The sequence below is a fragment of the Pan paniscus genome, chromosome 8 (assembly GCF_029289425.2).
Source record: "Pan paniscus chromosome 8, NHGRI_mPanPan1-v2.0_pri, whole genome shotgun sequence".
Taxonomy (NCBI): domain Eukaryota; kingdom Metazoa; phylum Chordata; class Mammalia; order Primates; family Hominidae; genus Pan; species Pan paniscus.
Window position 1 is genome coordinate 108,111,329 of NC_073257.2, and position 16,463 is coordinate 108,127,791.

General features: G+C 42.6%; 2 protein-coding genes across 4 annotated transcripts in view; one reads left to right on the forward strand and one right to left on the reverse strand.

The window, feature by feature from the left end:
- Positions 1 to 501, forward strand: part of ZNF518A (zinc finger protein 518A) — a 75,583-nt gene extending 75,082 nt beyond the window's left edge. The window contains exon 8 of the transcript XR_008620012.2: positions 383 to 501. The gene's annotated coding sequence lies outside the window, so the exon portion shown is untranslated. The remainder of the gene's footprint in view (positions 1 to 382) is intronic.
- The window catches only part of BLNK (B cell linker), a 134,867-nt gene that overhangs the window by 15,095 nt on the left and 103,309 nt on the right, over positions 1 to 16,463 (reverse strand). For 2 of the 3 annotated variants that reach the window (XM_003825406.6, XM_034931222.4), the window contains 5 exons: positions 11,822 to 11,903; positions 10,490 to 10,558; positions 5,045 to 5,114; positions 3,089 to 3,116; positions 2,229 to 2,271 (listed from right to left, as the gene is read on the reverse strand). In XM_003825406.6, the coding sequence (XP_003825454.1) occupies positions 2,229 to 2,271; positions 3,089 to 3,116; positions 5,045 to 5,114; positions 10,490 to 10,558; positions 11,822 to 11,903 (292 nt within the window). The remainder of the gene's footprint in view (positions 1 to 2,228; positions 2,272 to 3,088; positions 3,117 to 5,044; positions 5,115 to 10,489; positions 10,559 to 11,821; positions 11,904 to 16,463) is intronic. The other variant, XM_003825407.5, reaches the window with a different exon arrangement.

Below are 16,463 nucleotides of genomic sequence, written 5' to 3' on the forward strand. Positions count from 1 at the left end.
GTGGTTGTGCTATTAGGACCAGGACTCCCTCCCAGCAGTGTTACAGGTACATCCTACCACCTCTGCATTCATCCACTGGCAATGTACATAGAGACTGAACCCACGGGCCCTGAAACTTTAAGTGTGTGAGTATAGGTGGAAGCCAGAAGATGAGAACATTTTAGCCACCCTCTAAACAACTCACCCTCTACTTGCCATGTGGCCTCCACACAGGTGGAGACAACACCCTGGTGGGTCTTGATTAGTCATAAGACATGGTATAAGCAGTGTGTTACTGATAAGAGGCACACTACTGAGTTCATAAATGATCTCTTTTTGCAAAATTAATTGGATCAAATTCAAGGTTATCCCTATAATAATGTAAATCTCGCTTGCATTTCAGTGTTTTCCTGAGCAGAAGAGGAAAGGGTGGGAAATGAGCATAAACCTGAAGTGTAAGAAATTTATGTTGAAGCCCATAGTGAACTCTACTGCTGAACCATTAATAAATGTGATCACAAATTATTTTAATACTTTACTCTCCCTCAAATTTGTCGTTGGGGGGTGGGGTGTGTTAAAATCTTGGTATGTTCATGTGTGAGTCTGCATGGAAGAAAGGCTGAGAACTACAGAAACCCCAAAGAAATAAAAGTAGTAAGAACTCAAAGATTCAAATAAATGGTAAGATAGACGTCAGGGTTTCTTACCATTCAGTGGTGCACTAAAGCTTGGAAACCTTGAACCTCTGAAGATTGTATTTTGAATTTGTGGCAAGCTACTTCAAACCTCTATGTTAGATGTTTTGCTCATGACATTAAAACTTGGTAATTTCAGAAGGAGAAACAATGAACACCTTAGGTCTTGCCAGCCTATAAGCTTTGACCACACCTGCTCTGCCTCCGCCATCCTGATTCCTTCCTAGGCTAGTAGAGGCCACTCACTCACTTTGCATTTGGATGGTAATTGCCTATGCTCTTGAAATAAATAACAAAGGAGGGGGCATGCCTGGCAGGCTCCTGTACTGGGAACCCTTTGAGAATGAGGACACCTAAGCAGCAGTGGACATGCCTTGGGCCCTGCTTCTTTCCTGGGTTTTGGAGGCTCTTGTAGCCATGAAGTCTGCACAGGTTGTACTTACTTCCTACAGATGCTCAGAGCCCCTGAAGTCACTATCACTCCACAACCTGGACTCAGCAGGTCTGAGAGGCTGCAAGGAATGGAAGGACAGAAAAGACAAAAGCCTCAAAGGGAAGGCAGAAGAAAGCAATACAGCAGAAAAGGGGTGATGCCTCAGAAATAGCCTAGGGCAGCAAGATATGGGAGACAGGATGAAAAAACCTAATGGCGTCATTAAAGCAGAGAGGTGAGTTGTAGTGCATGCTCAGAAAAGATCCACTGTCCATCATCAGAGAAAGGAGAGTGCTTTATGTAGATATATGCACATCAACTCAGGGAAGAGGGTGAATACTCACTACATTTTTAACCCTGGGTATCTTCAAGTATGGAATTAAATGGGTACAGGGCATGAACTTCTATATAATGTTTTAAGTGCTGATATTATAGATGATTCTTCTATTTTTTTCCGGTAATTTCCAAACACAATTTTTTTTAACATGAGCAGTTTCTAAAAATATATATAAGATTTTTGAGTGATGATAAAGGAAGAAATTCTAAATTACTCAGGAGGCTGAGGCAGAAAGACAACTTGAGCCCAGGAATTTGAAGCTGCAGTGAGCTATAATTATGCACCACTGCACTCCAGTCTGGGCTACAAAGTGAGACCCTAACTCAAAAAAAAAAAAAAAGGAAGAAAAGCAATTGAAGATGTACTAAGAAGACAGACATTTGAACTTTGAAAACATTATCTTGAAAACTTAGCAAAAGAACTTGTTCAAATAAACAGATTTTTAAAATTTTCATTACTTTAAGTAAGCTATTAGTTCTAAAACATGTGAATGGCTCTACGTTAGTTTTCACATCTATGTAAGGTCCTAGCACTATTGCCTGGCAAGTCATATCTGTCTGCCAACAGGCAGGTTTTTGCATGCATTCTGTAGCCTACTCTAAACATGCTGAGGTTCTGAGCTAGTTTTGCTGTTCATTGCTCACTGCAAAAACTATTTTGTTTAGAAAATTGAGTTTCATGTTTACAATTGCCCCAAAAATAATGTAATAAATGTGTATATACAAATCCTTAATTAAAATAACTTTTAGAGGACCTGCTCATCCTTCAGAATAATAGATTTTACCTTCACAAACACTTGAAGCATTCTGTTGAGAGGCAACTGGAGTCTATGTAAAAGAAAAAAAGGCAAGGATATTCAATATAGCAGAATGTGGAAATAAATGTCAGAGCAATATTATTAAAATAAATATTTTGGCAGCACTTTTCTTTGATGCATTGCTATTCTTTCAATCACGACAACAATTACAAACCCACAGTCCCTAGTTCAACCTTTGCATTAAGCAACAAACAGCCAGAAGTGTCCTATGAAGGAGCAATGTCACTGTGGTGCAGAAACCTCCCTGCCTTGTCAACAGGGTTGATGGAAATCATGACCCCCCAGCAGCTGCCACATAGTAACCCATGTACAGCAGGCATCTGGCATCTGCTTTGGTCTCATGACCCCCCCCTTCTGTGTGTTTGCTAAATGATTGTAAATGTCAGGCTTCACAGTAGGGACTAGGTCCAGGTGGGCTCCCTTACGTAGTGTTGTGGCCTAGGTTCACCATGTTCTGGCCAGAATCTGAGTTTAGCGAGGCCTATGTGTACCTGATACACAATGGTCTACCATTAGCTGTGGTGGGGAGTGGACACAGACGCTTCTTGTGGAGAGGGCAGGGAACCTGGCTGCCCCTCTGATCTGCTGCGCACACTCAGTGAAGCTGCTGGGATCAAGTGAGGATGAGCTCCTTCTATGCTCCAGGGAGGAGCATCCTCCCTGGCTACCTGAGGATTTGAAGCTTCTCTTGGACTGCTTGGGCAGCAACTTCAGTTGCTAAGATTGCTGTGTTCACCATAGCTGGAAGCATTTTCAACTTTAAATAAATGGATAAGAATAAACACTGCAGGAAATATGAAGCACTTTTAAATGCAAAATTAACTTACTGTCTTCAGTGGTGTCGTTGGTTTTTTCCTGGGGAATAAAAAGAGATGAGCTTTGTTAAAACACAACGAAGACAAAATGGAGCTATTTACCATTATTTTAGTCTCAAATTTAAGCTAGAATTATGAAAGCGATACGAGTGTGTAGAAGACTATCCTTGCAGGGTGGAGAGGGATGGAAGTGGGATTTAGTTATGATCCTCCTAGGCTCAGATGGAGTCTGCTGACAGATGGGGAAGGGGTCAACTGGGGATAAAGTAGGGCACCAGTTGCCAGGGAACCGGCAGAACTGGACTCTTGCACCAGTTGCACTAATTACTTGGCGGGTGACCTTGGGCCTCTTTGTCTTGAGTGTGAGGTTAGATTCCTCACCTGTCAATTGAGGACCAGGATCAGTATTTTCAGTGTTTCTGTGGAGCCCCCTCTTCCCCAACAGCTCCCTGTGGGGGTTACTGTCCAGGACAGAGGGTAGAGGTAAGAGGGTGGTCCAGCAGGTGAGGTTGCAGCTGCACTTGCCCACTCCAGCTTCCTCCTTGTCTCTAGGGACTATTCTCCACTGTCTTCTGTGCAGGCTTTCTTTCAGAGAGATCCGAAACCAAAACAAGTTTGAAAACCACTGATGTGTGGTCCTGAAGGTACTTGCCTGCACTAACATTCTAGTTTGCAAAATGATTCAGGTGCTGGAGCTTCTGAAAGTCGGGATGTCTTGTGGAACACTGTAAGTCAATGAACTCAAGATTCCAATAGAGACTGGAGTCTAATATTGGTAAGGTTGTATGCGCCTTTTCTGTGTGTTAAATTTCTTAATTTTAAAACCCTCACCATATCTCTCTCTCGCTTTGTTTTTGGCAGAGAGCTGAAGTGTGGGGGAAGAACACTAAGAATTCCTGAGCACCTGTAAGATGCCTGGCACTGGGTTAGGCTCCTCAGATGTAATTTAAACCTTACAGTGACATTTTAAGGTGAGGAAACTGAGGCTCAGAGAGACGAAGTAGTTTGCCCAAAGTGATACAGCTGAACTAAGAGAGACATATGCAGAGTTTTGGTTAATAAACCTTCAACATGGAGGCTTTCTTTGGTTTACACAGAGACAGAAATAAGATTAGAGCCATTCAGGCCAGCTTTAGACATATTTAAATTTGCTTTCCAAATAACCTGTTGAGCCAACATAATTTTACGGGGTGATGTTTGTAATATTAACACATTACAATCCTCACCTGACTGTTTACAAAGCCCTTCTAAATTCAATAAGAAAGAATGACTGTCACTTTCGAGAGGAACTTCAGTCATATGGCTTTGAGGGAGTGCCCTGGTATGACCAGCACATGGTATATATCTACACACTTATTTACAGACCATAAAACTGAGCAGCAGTAAGTAAAGACAAAACCTGCTAGAGGCTCTGAAAATGATTCAAGTGCTGGAGCTTCTGAAAGTCAGGGTGTCTTGTGGAACACTGTAAGTTAGTGAACTCAAGACTTAACTAAAACTTCACAGGAGGAAATACTTCTAGATTTATTTATTTATTTATTTATTTGAGATGGAGTCTTGCTCTGTTGCCCAGGCTGGAGTGCAGTGCTGTGATCTCAGCTCACTGCAACCTGCAGAGGTTCAAGTGATCCTCCTGCCTCAGCCTCCCAAGTAGCTGGGATTACAGGTGTGTGCCACCATGCCTGGCTAATTTTTGTATTTTTAGTAGAGACGGGGTTTCGCCATGTTGGCCAGGCTGATCTTGAACTCCTGGCTTCAAGTGAGCTGCCCGCCTTGGCCTCCCAAAGTGCTGGGATGACAGGCCTGAGCCACCATGCCTGGCTCATTTGATGTTAGCAGGGCTCCTTACTGTTGGTCCAAGTTGCAGCCTGCCATGGGGAGAACTTCTAATGAAGTCAACAGGGCAGTGGGGTATCACCATCCTCACTCCCCAGATCTCAAAAGCTGCTTCCTGCAACAGGTACTTACCCGGCCCGTGGCAACGGGGATGGTGCAGCTGGTGAAGGTGACTTGGTTTCCCAGGCCCCACTGTTTCGACCTGCACAAACATATACACTACTCAGTCCCCAAGTCCTGAACCGGGGGCTGATGCTCACAGTGAGGCTGGCCTTTCTGGCAGGCTCAGAAATATTTGCACATATTGTGTTGTTTTCAGTTAAGCACATATAGGTAGTTATATTGAAGCTATTAAGGAAAACTTGCGGGCAAAGGTGATGACACATTTTAAAAGTGTCAGTGTATAAGCTCAGAGCTGGGATGGGGGTTAGGGACTCCACCTTAACATTTCTAAAGGACCTTCTCCTTACCCGCCCCCTGTCCCATGGGGCAAGTCCTGAGCCCACTGATTCTGAGGACTCAGTGAGGACCCCCACAGAGGTCCTTCAGGAAGGGAGCCAACAGCTCACACCTACATCTGTGCACACTGCACAAATGTGCACGGCAGAGGTGCCCAGAGACAGAGGCTCCAACCCACCACTCCTGACACAGACCTCAGACAGTGCTCCTTTATAAGCACACTTAAATACAGTAAATGCCTCTAACTTCACATTCAGAGGATATTTACTCATTCATCTCTGAGTTTTCAAGGGCTTTCGCCGACAGGTTTTCCTTAATGGACAAATTGAGACAAGTGCAGGCTGCTGCCCAAATCTCATCTTCTCAAGTCATAGAAGGGACCCGAAGGGTCTTGTCCCCTGCACCCAACCTCCCTTCCTGTACCTGAAGATAGATGCCAGACAATCGTTATGAGGGAGGAAGTGAGAGAGAAGCAGGATGGATCTTCACTGTGGGACAGAGGGCAGGCCAGGAGGGGAGAGGCCAGAGCTGAGCCAGCCCCCTCAGCATCCCCTGGCTGCCTCAGACATGATGCTCACCTGCTTGGACACCATTGCTCAGTGAGACCAAGGGGTCTCTTCATGAGGCTCTTCATTAACTTAACTGAACTGAATAAATGTTTTGTTAAGAACTTACTACACATACAAGTCCACAATTCCTTTTTTTTTTTTTTTTTTTTTGAGACAGGGTCTTGTTCTGTCACCCAGGCTGGAGTGCAGTGGGGAGATCACAGCTTACTGGAGGCTTCAAACTCCTGGACTCAAGTGATCCTCCCCACTAAGTAGCTCCTGAGTAGCTGGGACTACAGGCATGCACCACCACACCTGGCTAATTTTTTGTCCAGATGAGATTTTGCCATGTTGCCCAGGCTGGCCTTGAACTCCTGGACTCAATCCATCCACCTGCCTTGGTCTCCCAAAGTGCTGGGATTACAGGAATGAGCCACGGTGCCTGGCCTATAATTCCTAATGGATTTATAGGGCATACTCTGTAAGTACAGGCTGGACCTGCTGCCCTCAGTCTGTACTTTCTTAGTTTATGAGATAGAGCACAGATAAGCACACATTGAAATAATAATCCATTACCAAGGATTATCAAGGACTTGGTACATGTAAAGCACATGAAGGCACTGTGTTAGGGGCCGAGGAAGAGGTGAAGAAGCAGACATAGGCCTCTGCCCTCTCAGAATTTATAACAGGGAAGATACGTGCACCCCCATATCATCTCATCCAAACACAAACAAGAAAAAGAAAAGGCCTCAAAAAGTATTGAAATAGAGTTCAGGAAGTTCCTTCCCATGTATGTCACTGGAGAGAGGCCCCCAGGCTTCTACTCAGAGCCCACTGACTCTTTTCCTAAACCCTCAAGGATGGGAGCAACAGCAAAGAGTGGGTGGTGTGGATTGTACCTGGAAGCCTTCCCCAGTACCCTGGGAAGCAATGCCCCCTCCATGACAGCTGTCTTCCATGGTACCTGAACTGGGTCTGATTTTTTGAAACATTTTGGAAAAGAGATTGCACTTGGAATGTTTACATTTCATGTGACAACATGAAAACAATAAACTGAAATGTCACCTGAATGTGTAGTAGGAGTCTCACTGTGTTTAAGTAACTGGTGTATCAAATTGAATACTTAAGACTGACACTGTTAAAGTACCCTTGACTGCCATAGAATTTGATGGAAGATCTCAGGGAAGTGGAACAAAATCTTGTATGAAAAATAAGGAAGTAGAAAGAAGGTCTAAGTCTGAATTTCATCCCAGGGGTTTTCCCTCTTCTGAAATGTTAAGGGCTCCTTTGGCCACTATATTATCTTTGTCAGACCTTCCTCCTGGCTTTTCTACTATGCTTCCTTTTCTTGCATATCTCAGAATAGTCTGCCAAAACCTTCCTTTTCCTTTCCTTCCCTATAAATAACTTCTGACAATCAGAGGACAGCATGATTGTCATGGTGGAACACTGTCATGGAGGACACTGGTGGAAAGCCTATGGTCTTGCCTCAGGAAGACAGAGTTCTAGGGAAGGATGGAGCATGACTCTTCATGGGTCACTGGCCCATGAAACAATATTGTTCCCTGATAATATCTGCCAGAATGGTCATGGATCAAGGCAGGTTGAACAAGGGATTCTGAATAATAACAATAATAATAACAAAGCACTAGCATTTTATGAGTGCAAGTCATCTATATTGAGTCACTTAATTCTCATGATATCTACTCATGATACCCCTAGGCATAGGTGCCATTTTTTCAGAGGAAGAAACTAAGAAACAGAGATGACTTCACTTGTTCAAAGTCCGGCACCTAGCAAATGTCAGAGCCAGGACCTAAACCTCTGGCTTTGGAGTCGGCTAAATCCATTCTACTGGCTTCTCAAGCACAACGGGGAGGGCAGGGGCTGTCACTGCACCAGATTTACTATATCACCCTCGGCAGGCACCTTACTGGCTATCAAAGGACCAAAAGCAATATTGACCAGAGGAAATTGATGTGGTGTGGTGCTTTGACAGAAACACCAACTAGGCACCTGATGGACACTTTTGTGATGCCCACTGGGGGACTATCTGAAGCCTTTAAAGGGGAATGGATGGTTATTCAAAGACACAGGCTAGTAGTCTGATCATTTCTTTTGTAAAAATAATCTCTGAAGGTTCCACTGTTTGCACACTTGGAAACTCACTCGGACTGTTTAGGCTTGTCCCTTCAAAATTATTTCACTTCTTCCCCCTTCCTGTAGGTACTCCCACCTGTATGTGATAATCACATAACCAGGACATTATTTTCTTGTTTAGATTTGCTTTCTTCATCTGATGACTCTAGTATTAAAATACAGCTATACCAGGTTAATAACAAACTTATGAGTAATAAATCCAGCTGGCTAATGCCCTGTTGGTGATTCTTTAAATATTTAATACAACCAGTGTTTGAGGACTCATTCACCCTCTCAACCAACTGACCCCTCTACAGTCTCGGCACCTCCCCTGAGCCAGATCCTGGGGTAGGCCCTGGAAACAGCTGTGAGCAAATAAAGACAGAAATTTCAGGGCATGTGCAGGGCACTAGAGGGATCTGTCCCAGCTTGGGGCCAGGTAAAGCCTCCTGAGCAATGACATTGAAGGCAAGGTCTCCAAGGAGCTTGCAATGTACTTAGGAAGCGATTAGACTGAGACACAAAGTAATTAGGGAATAAGTACGGGCTAAGTGTAAGGGGGAAGAGACTTCCTGCAAAGGAGAGCTCTCTGAGGGCTACAGAAACCAGAGGAGTCTTCCTGGAGGTGGAGGCCTCAAGCTGGGCCTTGAAGGATGAGTAGGATTAGGTGTCCTAAAAGTGAGAACACAAAGACCAAGAAGCAAGACCCGTGACATACAGGCTGATTGGAGTACTGGGTGTGTTTTAGGAAGAGGAGGTGCTTGTAAGGCAAGTAGAGCTTTGTAAGAGGTAAACACCAGATATTAGTAATCTATTTCTCTAAAGGAGGGTTGAGGTCTTCATTTATTTATTTGTTAAAGGTTTTCTATTCCAGTAACAACAGCCCTCATCCTGAGTTATCGGGAGTTAGGAGTCTCCATTTCTGCTGGGGCCTAAGCAACATGGTCACGATGTTTTAGATTGGCATGTTTGACCTTTGTCTCTCCAGAGGGTAAGATGAGCTGGCTAAGATGGCTCTGAGCTCCACTCCCCACTTATAAAGCGCTTGTGGGTTCTGAGGAGAGGTTAAGTAAAACCAGAACTTGTGAAGAAAGTGAATAATTTCACAAGAAATGAGTCCAGGAAAAGATTTTTAAAATACTCGACTGTTCTTTCATTTTCTATGAAGGAGCCTGTGTCTGGAAGCAGAGCTCAGCCTCTCAATGACTTGTGTTCAGCTCTGTGAGAGAAGAGAGTGTGTGTGTATGAATGTTTGTGTGTGTGTGCACACGCGCATATGTGTGCCTAGGGGAGAGGGACAAGGGGAGAGAGGGAGAGGAAATGCCTGTGAGAATGCTGGAGAGCAGGCTCCTACACCTCTCTGTGCTGTTAATGGGGGTCATGGGCACCCCTCAGTGTCTTGGGCTCAGCCTTGGGGGTTGCCAAAACCTATAGGAGCAACCAGGAACATTCATGGTTTGGGGGTAGGGGTGACATGGCAAAAACTAGCTTTGTGGTGAGATGAAACTGGTAACATCTGGAGGAGTTCAGCAGCTCAGTCCTTGTCGCTGAGGAGAGAGCCAAGAGGCAGGGGTATGGCTGCTGGACAAGGAGGTGCAAGGTGGCTGAGTAAAGAAAGCCCAGACTAGGGTGGTCACAGCTAAAATGGAACAGCAAATTCAGGAGAAAAAAAAGCAGGATTTGGAGCATGTGGCCTGGAGGCTCTACGCATTGAGAAACAGGGGTGCCCGCAGGGAAGGGAGGAGTGAGTTTAGAGTCCTGTGTGGGAGCATCAAGGTGTTCAGAAGGGAAGTCAGGTTGGGGTTGGATGCCAGGGAGTTACCAGTGTAGACTTGAGACATGAATCCAGATTAATCGATGAACCCTACAGAAGTGAAAAATCATTCTCTCTCCTCAGCTCTTAGTGTGTACCAGGCACTCATTAAGAGTTTCGCATTCACATTTGCAGAATTCTCCTGTCACAGAGTAGGGGCTATGAGCACCATTTACAGAAAAGAAAATCTGATGCTTGGAGAGGTGAAGTACCAGCCCAAGGTGGCATAGCTGGTAACGGGGCACACTGGGGTTCCAACCGAGGTCTGTCTGGCTCAAAACCAAGCTTGTAACCATCATGATGTTCTGAAAGAACTGTGGGTTGAGGGCTGAGGGCTAAATTCTGGGACCCCCTCAGTCAAGGAAGGGGACACAGAGAAGCCAGCAAGGTGCCCAGGAAGGTAGGGTGAAAACCAGAACTTGTCTAGCAGATGCCAAAAGGCCTGGGGAAATGGCCACTTCCACACACGTGCCACCAGACAGTGCATGAGGATGAGGACTGGCCTTCTGTTCCCAATATTAAGACATTTGGAAATACAATTGATTATTCTTCATAGTTGATCTGTTTTTCTTATTTGAAATAGACGTAAAACCAAACCAAATCACACATACACTTTACCTGAAGCTGTTCCTGGAGGAGAGGCGGGCGTTGAGGAATTTGGCTTGGTTGATCTATTCACCATGGGAGCTTAAACACAGAAATGTATATATATATATATATACACATATACATAAAACCATTACAGATACATGCCATTGAGGAAAATTCACACTCAGGGAAAAATGATGACTAGACCAGAGAATTTGCAAAGAATGGGAGACACCCTTATTAGACACACAAACCAATAAAAGAAGTCTTCTTAGAAGAAACGTCTTTAGAATGGGAATATCAATGACAGATTCATAATTTGATATATTATTATTTGATTATTTGATGATAGAGATCTTGTTAAAGTGAATAATGGCTTCGAATTTCATTTGCCAAGTGGGAGGTCTAAGAGATAAAGGAGTTTTATTGTTTTTGTTTTTCATCAAGAGTGTATTGAACCCCTTACTGGAGGGGCCCAATTAATAGCTCCACCTCCCCTACCAGATGCAATACACACCATTGCTCTGGGATTTCATGGGTTTTTTTCTTTTCTTTTTTGTTTTTTTAAAGAGGGGTTGGTAAGGAGGGAATGTGTATTTGTTGTTTTGTGGTAATGGGTGGCTTGGGAATTCAGGTGGGTCTTGAAGCTGTTGGTGATAGGTACGGAGTACGGGAGAGGGTTGCTACATGATGGCAGACTGAAACCTGAATATGGCTACCATGGAGTTGAGAGTAGTAGATGAGTAATGTTACCTGAAGAGGTATCACTTGTACTGGATCATATTCTCCATAGTGACTATATTCAGAGTAAACATACCCTGTTTCCATGCCTAATCTTATGTAGCACTGGCTTTTTAAGGTAATTCATTCGTCATAGCATTTGTTGTTCTGTGAAGGGTTTACGGATGAAATGTTTCATAGGCCTATCATACTACTAAATTTAAAGAACCGGGACTCAGGGCATATTTCACTCTTTCATTTTTTCACTCTTCTGCAGAAACTGTTCTTGGTGCAATGTTTACAAGGCCAACATGGTGGCTTGCAACATTGTATTAGGTTTTATGAGAAATCCATTTGAAGCGAGGGCAGCTGAAGAGAACTACCCAGGTGCTTTCATAATGTGAGATGGGAAGATTAAAGCATGGAAGAGGAAGGGGAAGGCAGGGAAGGGCTATGATACACAGAGATGGGTTGTCACTGATGCTGTCTGCCCAACAAGCCAAAGAAGCACACACTGTGGCCCAGGGGAGAAAGTCCTGGGCACTGTCATTTCTGAGCCTCTTAGTGCTTACTACCAAATACTCTTGTACATCCTGATCAACTGCTAAAAATTTTCAGGTGCTTAAGGCGACAAACTCTTACCTTTTTCAGGTGGAGGTGAACTGCTTTCTGTGGGATGAATATAGTTTTCATCATTATCTTCCACGGGGACCACATAATCAGCCTAACAGAAATACAAAACTGAATGAGAAGAATGCTGTACATTCATAGTTGACTGTATGGGAGGGAGTGATTTTTTTAAAAAGCATTATTGAGATGCAATTCACATATCATAAAATTCTACTATGTAAATTGTACAATTTGGTGAGTTTTAGTATATTCACAGACATATACAACCATCACCACAATCTAATTTTAGGACATTTTTATGACCCCAAAAAGAAACCTTGCACCCATTAGTCACTCCCCATCCACCGCTTCCTTGACCTAGTCGACCACAAATCTACTTTCTTTCTCTATAGATTTTGCCCATTCTGGACATTGAATATGCACGGAATCACACAATCTGTAGTCTTTTGAGACTTCTTTCACTTAGTATAATGTTTTCAAGGTTTTCCTGTGGTATAGTATGTATCACAACTCCGGTCTTTTTATGGCCAAATAATAGTCTATTTTATGAGTATGCCACATTTGTTTATCCATTCATCAGCTGATGGACATTTGAGTTTTTTTCCACTTTTTGGCTGTAATGAATAATGGTGTCATGACTATTCATGTACAAGTTTTTGTGTAGACATGCATTTCTCTTGGGAATATCCTAGAAGTGAAATTGTTGAGTCATATGGTAGCTCTAAGTTTAACAGTCGGAGAAACTGCCAAACTGTTTTCCAAAGAGGCTGCACCATTTTTCATTCCTGCCAGCAATGTATGAGGGCTCCAGTTTTTCCATATCCTCACCAACACTTGTTATCATCCTTTTTATTACAGCCATCCTTGTGTGTGCAAAATGATATCTCTTTATAGTTTTGATTTGCATTTCCCTGAAGACTAATGATGTTGAGTATCTTTTTATATACTTATTGTCAATTTTTGTATATTCTTTGGAGACATGTCTATTCAAATCTTTGCCCATTTTTAATTGGGTTGTTTATCTTTTTATTGAGTTATAAGAGTTATCTATATATTCTAGTTATAAGTTCTTCATCAGATATACAATTTACAAAACTTTTCTTCCATTCTGTAGGTTACTTTTTTACTTTCTTATTGGTATCATTGGTGGCACAAAATGTTTAAATTTTGAAGTCTGTTTTATTTATTCTTTTATTGCTTGTACTTTTGATGTCATATCCAAGAAACCATTGCCTAACCCAAAGCCATAAAGACTCATATCTGTGTTTTCCTCTAAGAGTTTTACAGTTTTAGCTCTTACAGTTAGGTCTATGCTACATTTTCAGTTAATTTTTGTGTATGGTGCGAGATTAGAAGTCCAGTTTCATTCTTTTGCCTGTGGATACATCTAGCACCATTTACCTAGCACTATTTGTTTTAAAAAAGTATTTCTCTATTGAATCGTCTTAGCACTTTTGTCAATAATTAAATGACGACAAATGCAGGGAGGGAGAGATTTTATATTGACAAGACACAAATGAGGTAACCAGATCTCAAAACTGGTTTTTACCACCTGCCCTGGTGGGCAGCCAAGAAGGGTACTAGGAGAAACAAAAACAAAAATTTATTGCCAGGTGTTCTTCTAAGTACTTTACATGTTTTTTTTCTCATTTAATCCTTCTAACAACACAATAAGAGAGATATCACCATTGGCTCCATTTCCAGATGAAGAAACTGAGGCACAGAAAAATTAAGTAGTTTGTTCAAGTTGTCAAGTTTAAAAGTGGTAGACCCAGAAGGGCACAGTGGCTCGTGCCTGTAATCCCAGAACTTTGGGAGGCTGAGGCAGGTGGATAGATAAGAGTCCAGGAGTTCAAAACCAGCCTGGGCAACATGGTGAAACCCTGTCTCTACAAAAAATATAGAAAAATTAGCCAAACATATTGGTATGCACCTGTAGTCCCAGCTACTCCAGAGGCTGAGGTGGGAAGGTTGCTTGAGCCCAGGAAGCTGAGGCTGCAGTGAGTTGTGATTGCGCTTGGCAACAGAATGAGACCTTGTCTCCAAAAAAAAAAAAAAAAAAAAAAAAAGTGGTAGATCCAGGATTTGAACTCAAGCAGTTCAATAATTTAGCACCCATACTTTTATCCACCACATTCTAGTACCTTCCATCCTCCCCCTCCTCTTTCTGTCTTATCTACCCTCTCTTTATTTAATTGCTATTTCTTATCTCTTTCTTCACCTCTGAAGCTGGCCGAGAGGCACCAGAGAGTTCTACTCACACATCTCAATCTGCAGTTATATTTAGAGATGATCTGGCTGAGGGAGATGAGGCTTTGGAATCATACAGACCTGGGAGGAAATCTGTGCTTGAGTCTTTTCTAGATGTATGACCTGTGGGGGAGTTAATTGCTGAATCATCAGAAGTTCTCCTGGATTCTGCCATTCAGAGGTGGGCACTTGCTCCTCTGTGGCACAGGGAACCTGGTCCTCATCTCTGCTTCGTCTCTGGCCCCACAGTGTCAAACTATGAACTCCTGAACGACAGGGCCTTCTCCTTCTCTGTGTTTGTGTTTCCAGTGCCTGGCCAGTCAAATGCCTCACTGAATTGAATTGAAATTGCCTAACCCAATAGCCAAGGCTGGGATGGGCTGACTTAGCAGCTTTGAATAATGGGATGTTGAGTGGCTGCGGTATCCCTGCAGGACCTTTTTGGTTCTATGGGTTCACCTTTTTGGATTCATTAGCAGCCAGAGTGACATGCTTTATAAGAACCCAACTTCTCTTCTAGGCGTTAGTTCCTATAAAAGGAGAGGCTGAGCCCCTAGGAGGCATGCCACCCTCTTAAACACTGTAGTCAACAAAATCCTTAAATATCTTATGTCTGAACACAGAATATTGGTATTGACACTTGGCAATGATGCCTGAATGGATATAGGGAAGTTGGAAGCTCCAGGCCCTAACCCAGTCCTACTTGACCACTTCAAAATTTATTCTTTCCTCTGTACTCTTAATTTTGTACTTGTTTTGTTCTGCAGTGCTTGATTACAGAAAATGTTTTTATCTGCAGTGTTTAGAATCTGAGCTGTTTAGAGTCATGATGATATAGGAGTTAAGAAAAAATTACTTAGGCAGATAGTGAGGGTAAGATGTCCTTGGTAAGGTTTTCCTTTTAATAAAAATCAGCCCCAAAATCATTTTCTTTTCTAACAAAGAGTAGCCTGTAAAATCAAGCTGCTGATATAGACAAGCAAGCTGGAAGCTTGCATGGGTGAATGCTGGCAGTTGTGCCAATAGGAAAATGCTACCTGTGACTAGGCATGATCAAAATGGTGGCTCTGTCTTCCCCTCTCTTTGCCAGCCACCTGTACAGTAAGGAGCAGACAAGATGGCACTGGCCAAGTAGAAAACCCATTTGTATAATAAGATTAGGGTGGGGCGACCAGCCTCTTCTGCACCATATAAATGTCACTCCTGATCAAACCAATCTGTGGACCCTGTATAAATCAGATATCACCTCCTGAAGCCTGCCTCTAAAATCTGCTGTGATCCACCTCAGGCTTGGTTTTCCCTTCAGATTCCACTGTCTTGCAAGAGAGAGAGAGATGCTCTTCTCTCTCCTTTCTTCTGTCTATTAAACTTTCTGCTCCTTAACCCACCCACACATGTCCATGTCATTAATCTTGTCAGTGCGAGACGATGAACCCCAGGTATTTACCCCAGACAACGATGCCACTTCAATGATATTTCTGGAATGGAGACATTTGTATTCCCAAAGAAGACTGATAGGAAAAAAGACTCGATCCAGTCTCAACAAATTCTGTTTGTAGTGTCTGCCCAACTTTCTCATCTTTATAGGGTTTTAGGAGAAGGAATGTAAAATGTATATTCCCAGCATTGCAATTCAATGCTTTAACGTTGTTATTGCTGAAATAAGTAAATGACCAAGAACCATCACATTTTATATCCTTTATTAGGACATAATGTGGTCTTATTGACCACTTTGACATTGCTGCAGTGTTTTAATATCAACCCCCTTATTTCATGAACAAAACACAAAAACTTGACTTTAGTGAATCAGTGATTGGTCTTTTGAAGCCAGGTAGATTATTATACTACCATGACCTACAGGTATTAGAAATCCTTCTTCAATTATTACAATGACATGATTCAAAATTAAAAATAGATTAAAAATCATCTTAGATCAACTCCAATGTTTAGATGTTTCAGTATTAATAAGACACTTGTCATAAGTGTTTACATGTTTGCCTCCCCCTAGGACTACAGATTTGAAAAATAGGAGTAGCGTGAATTTATCTTATTTTCACTTTCCCATCGGCTCATACCCTATTACTTAGCAGGAGTCATTTTGATTAGCTATTAAATGCCCACATGGGCTGCATCCTCATTACCACTCATATAAGCATTTAAAAGCTTTCCATACATTATTTTATTGAATTCTTATAAAAATACCCTCTAAATATATTCCCTCTGTGACCTTGGGCAAGTTTTTTAGCCCCTTTACACCTTTGTTTCCTCATCTGTAAAGTGGGGCTGATGATAGACTTCATAGGGTTAGTGTGAGGATTTAATGAGATAATGCATACAAAGTGCTCAGAACACCAGTGGATACACAACATTCTCCAAGTGTTAGCCTCTCTCATTATAGCACAGA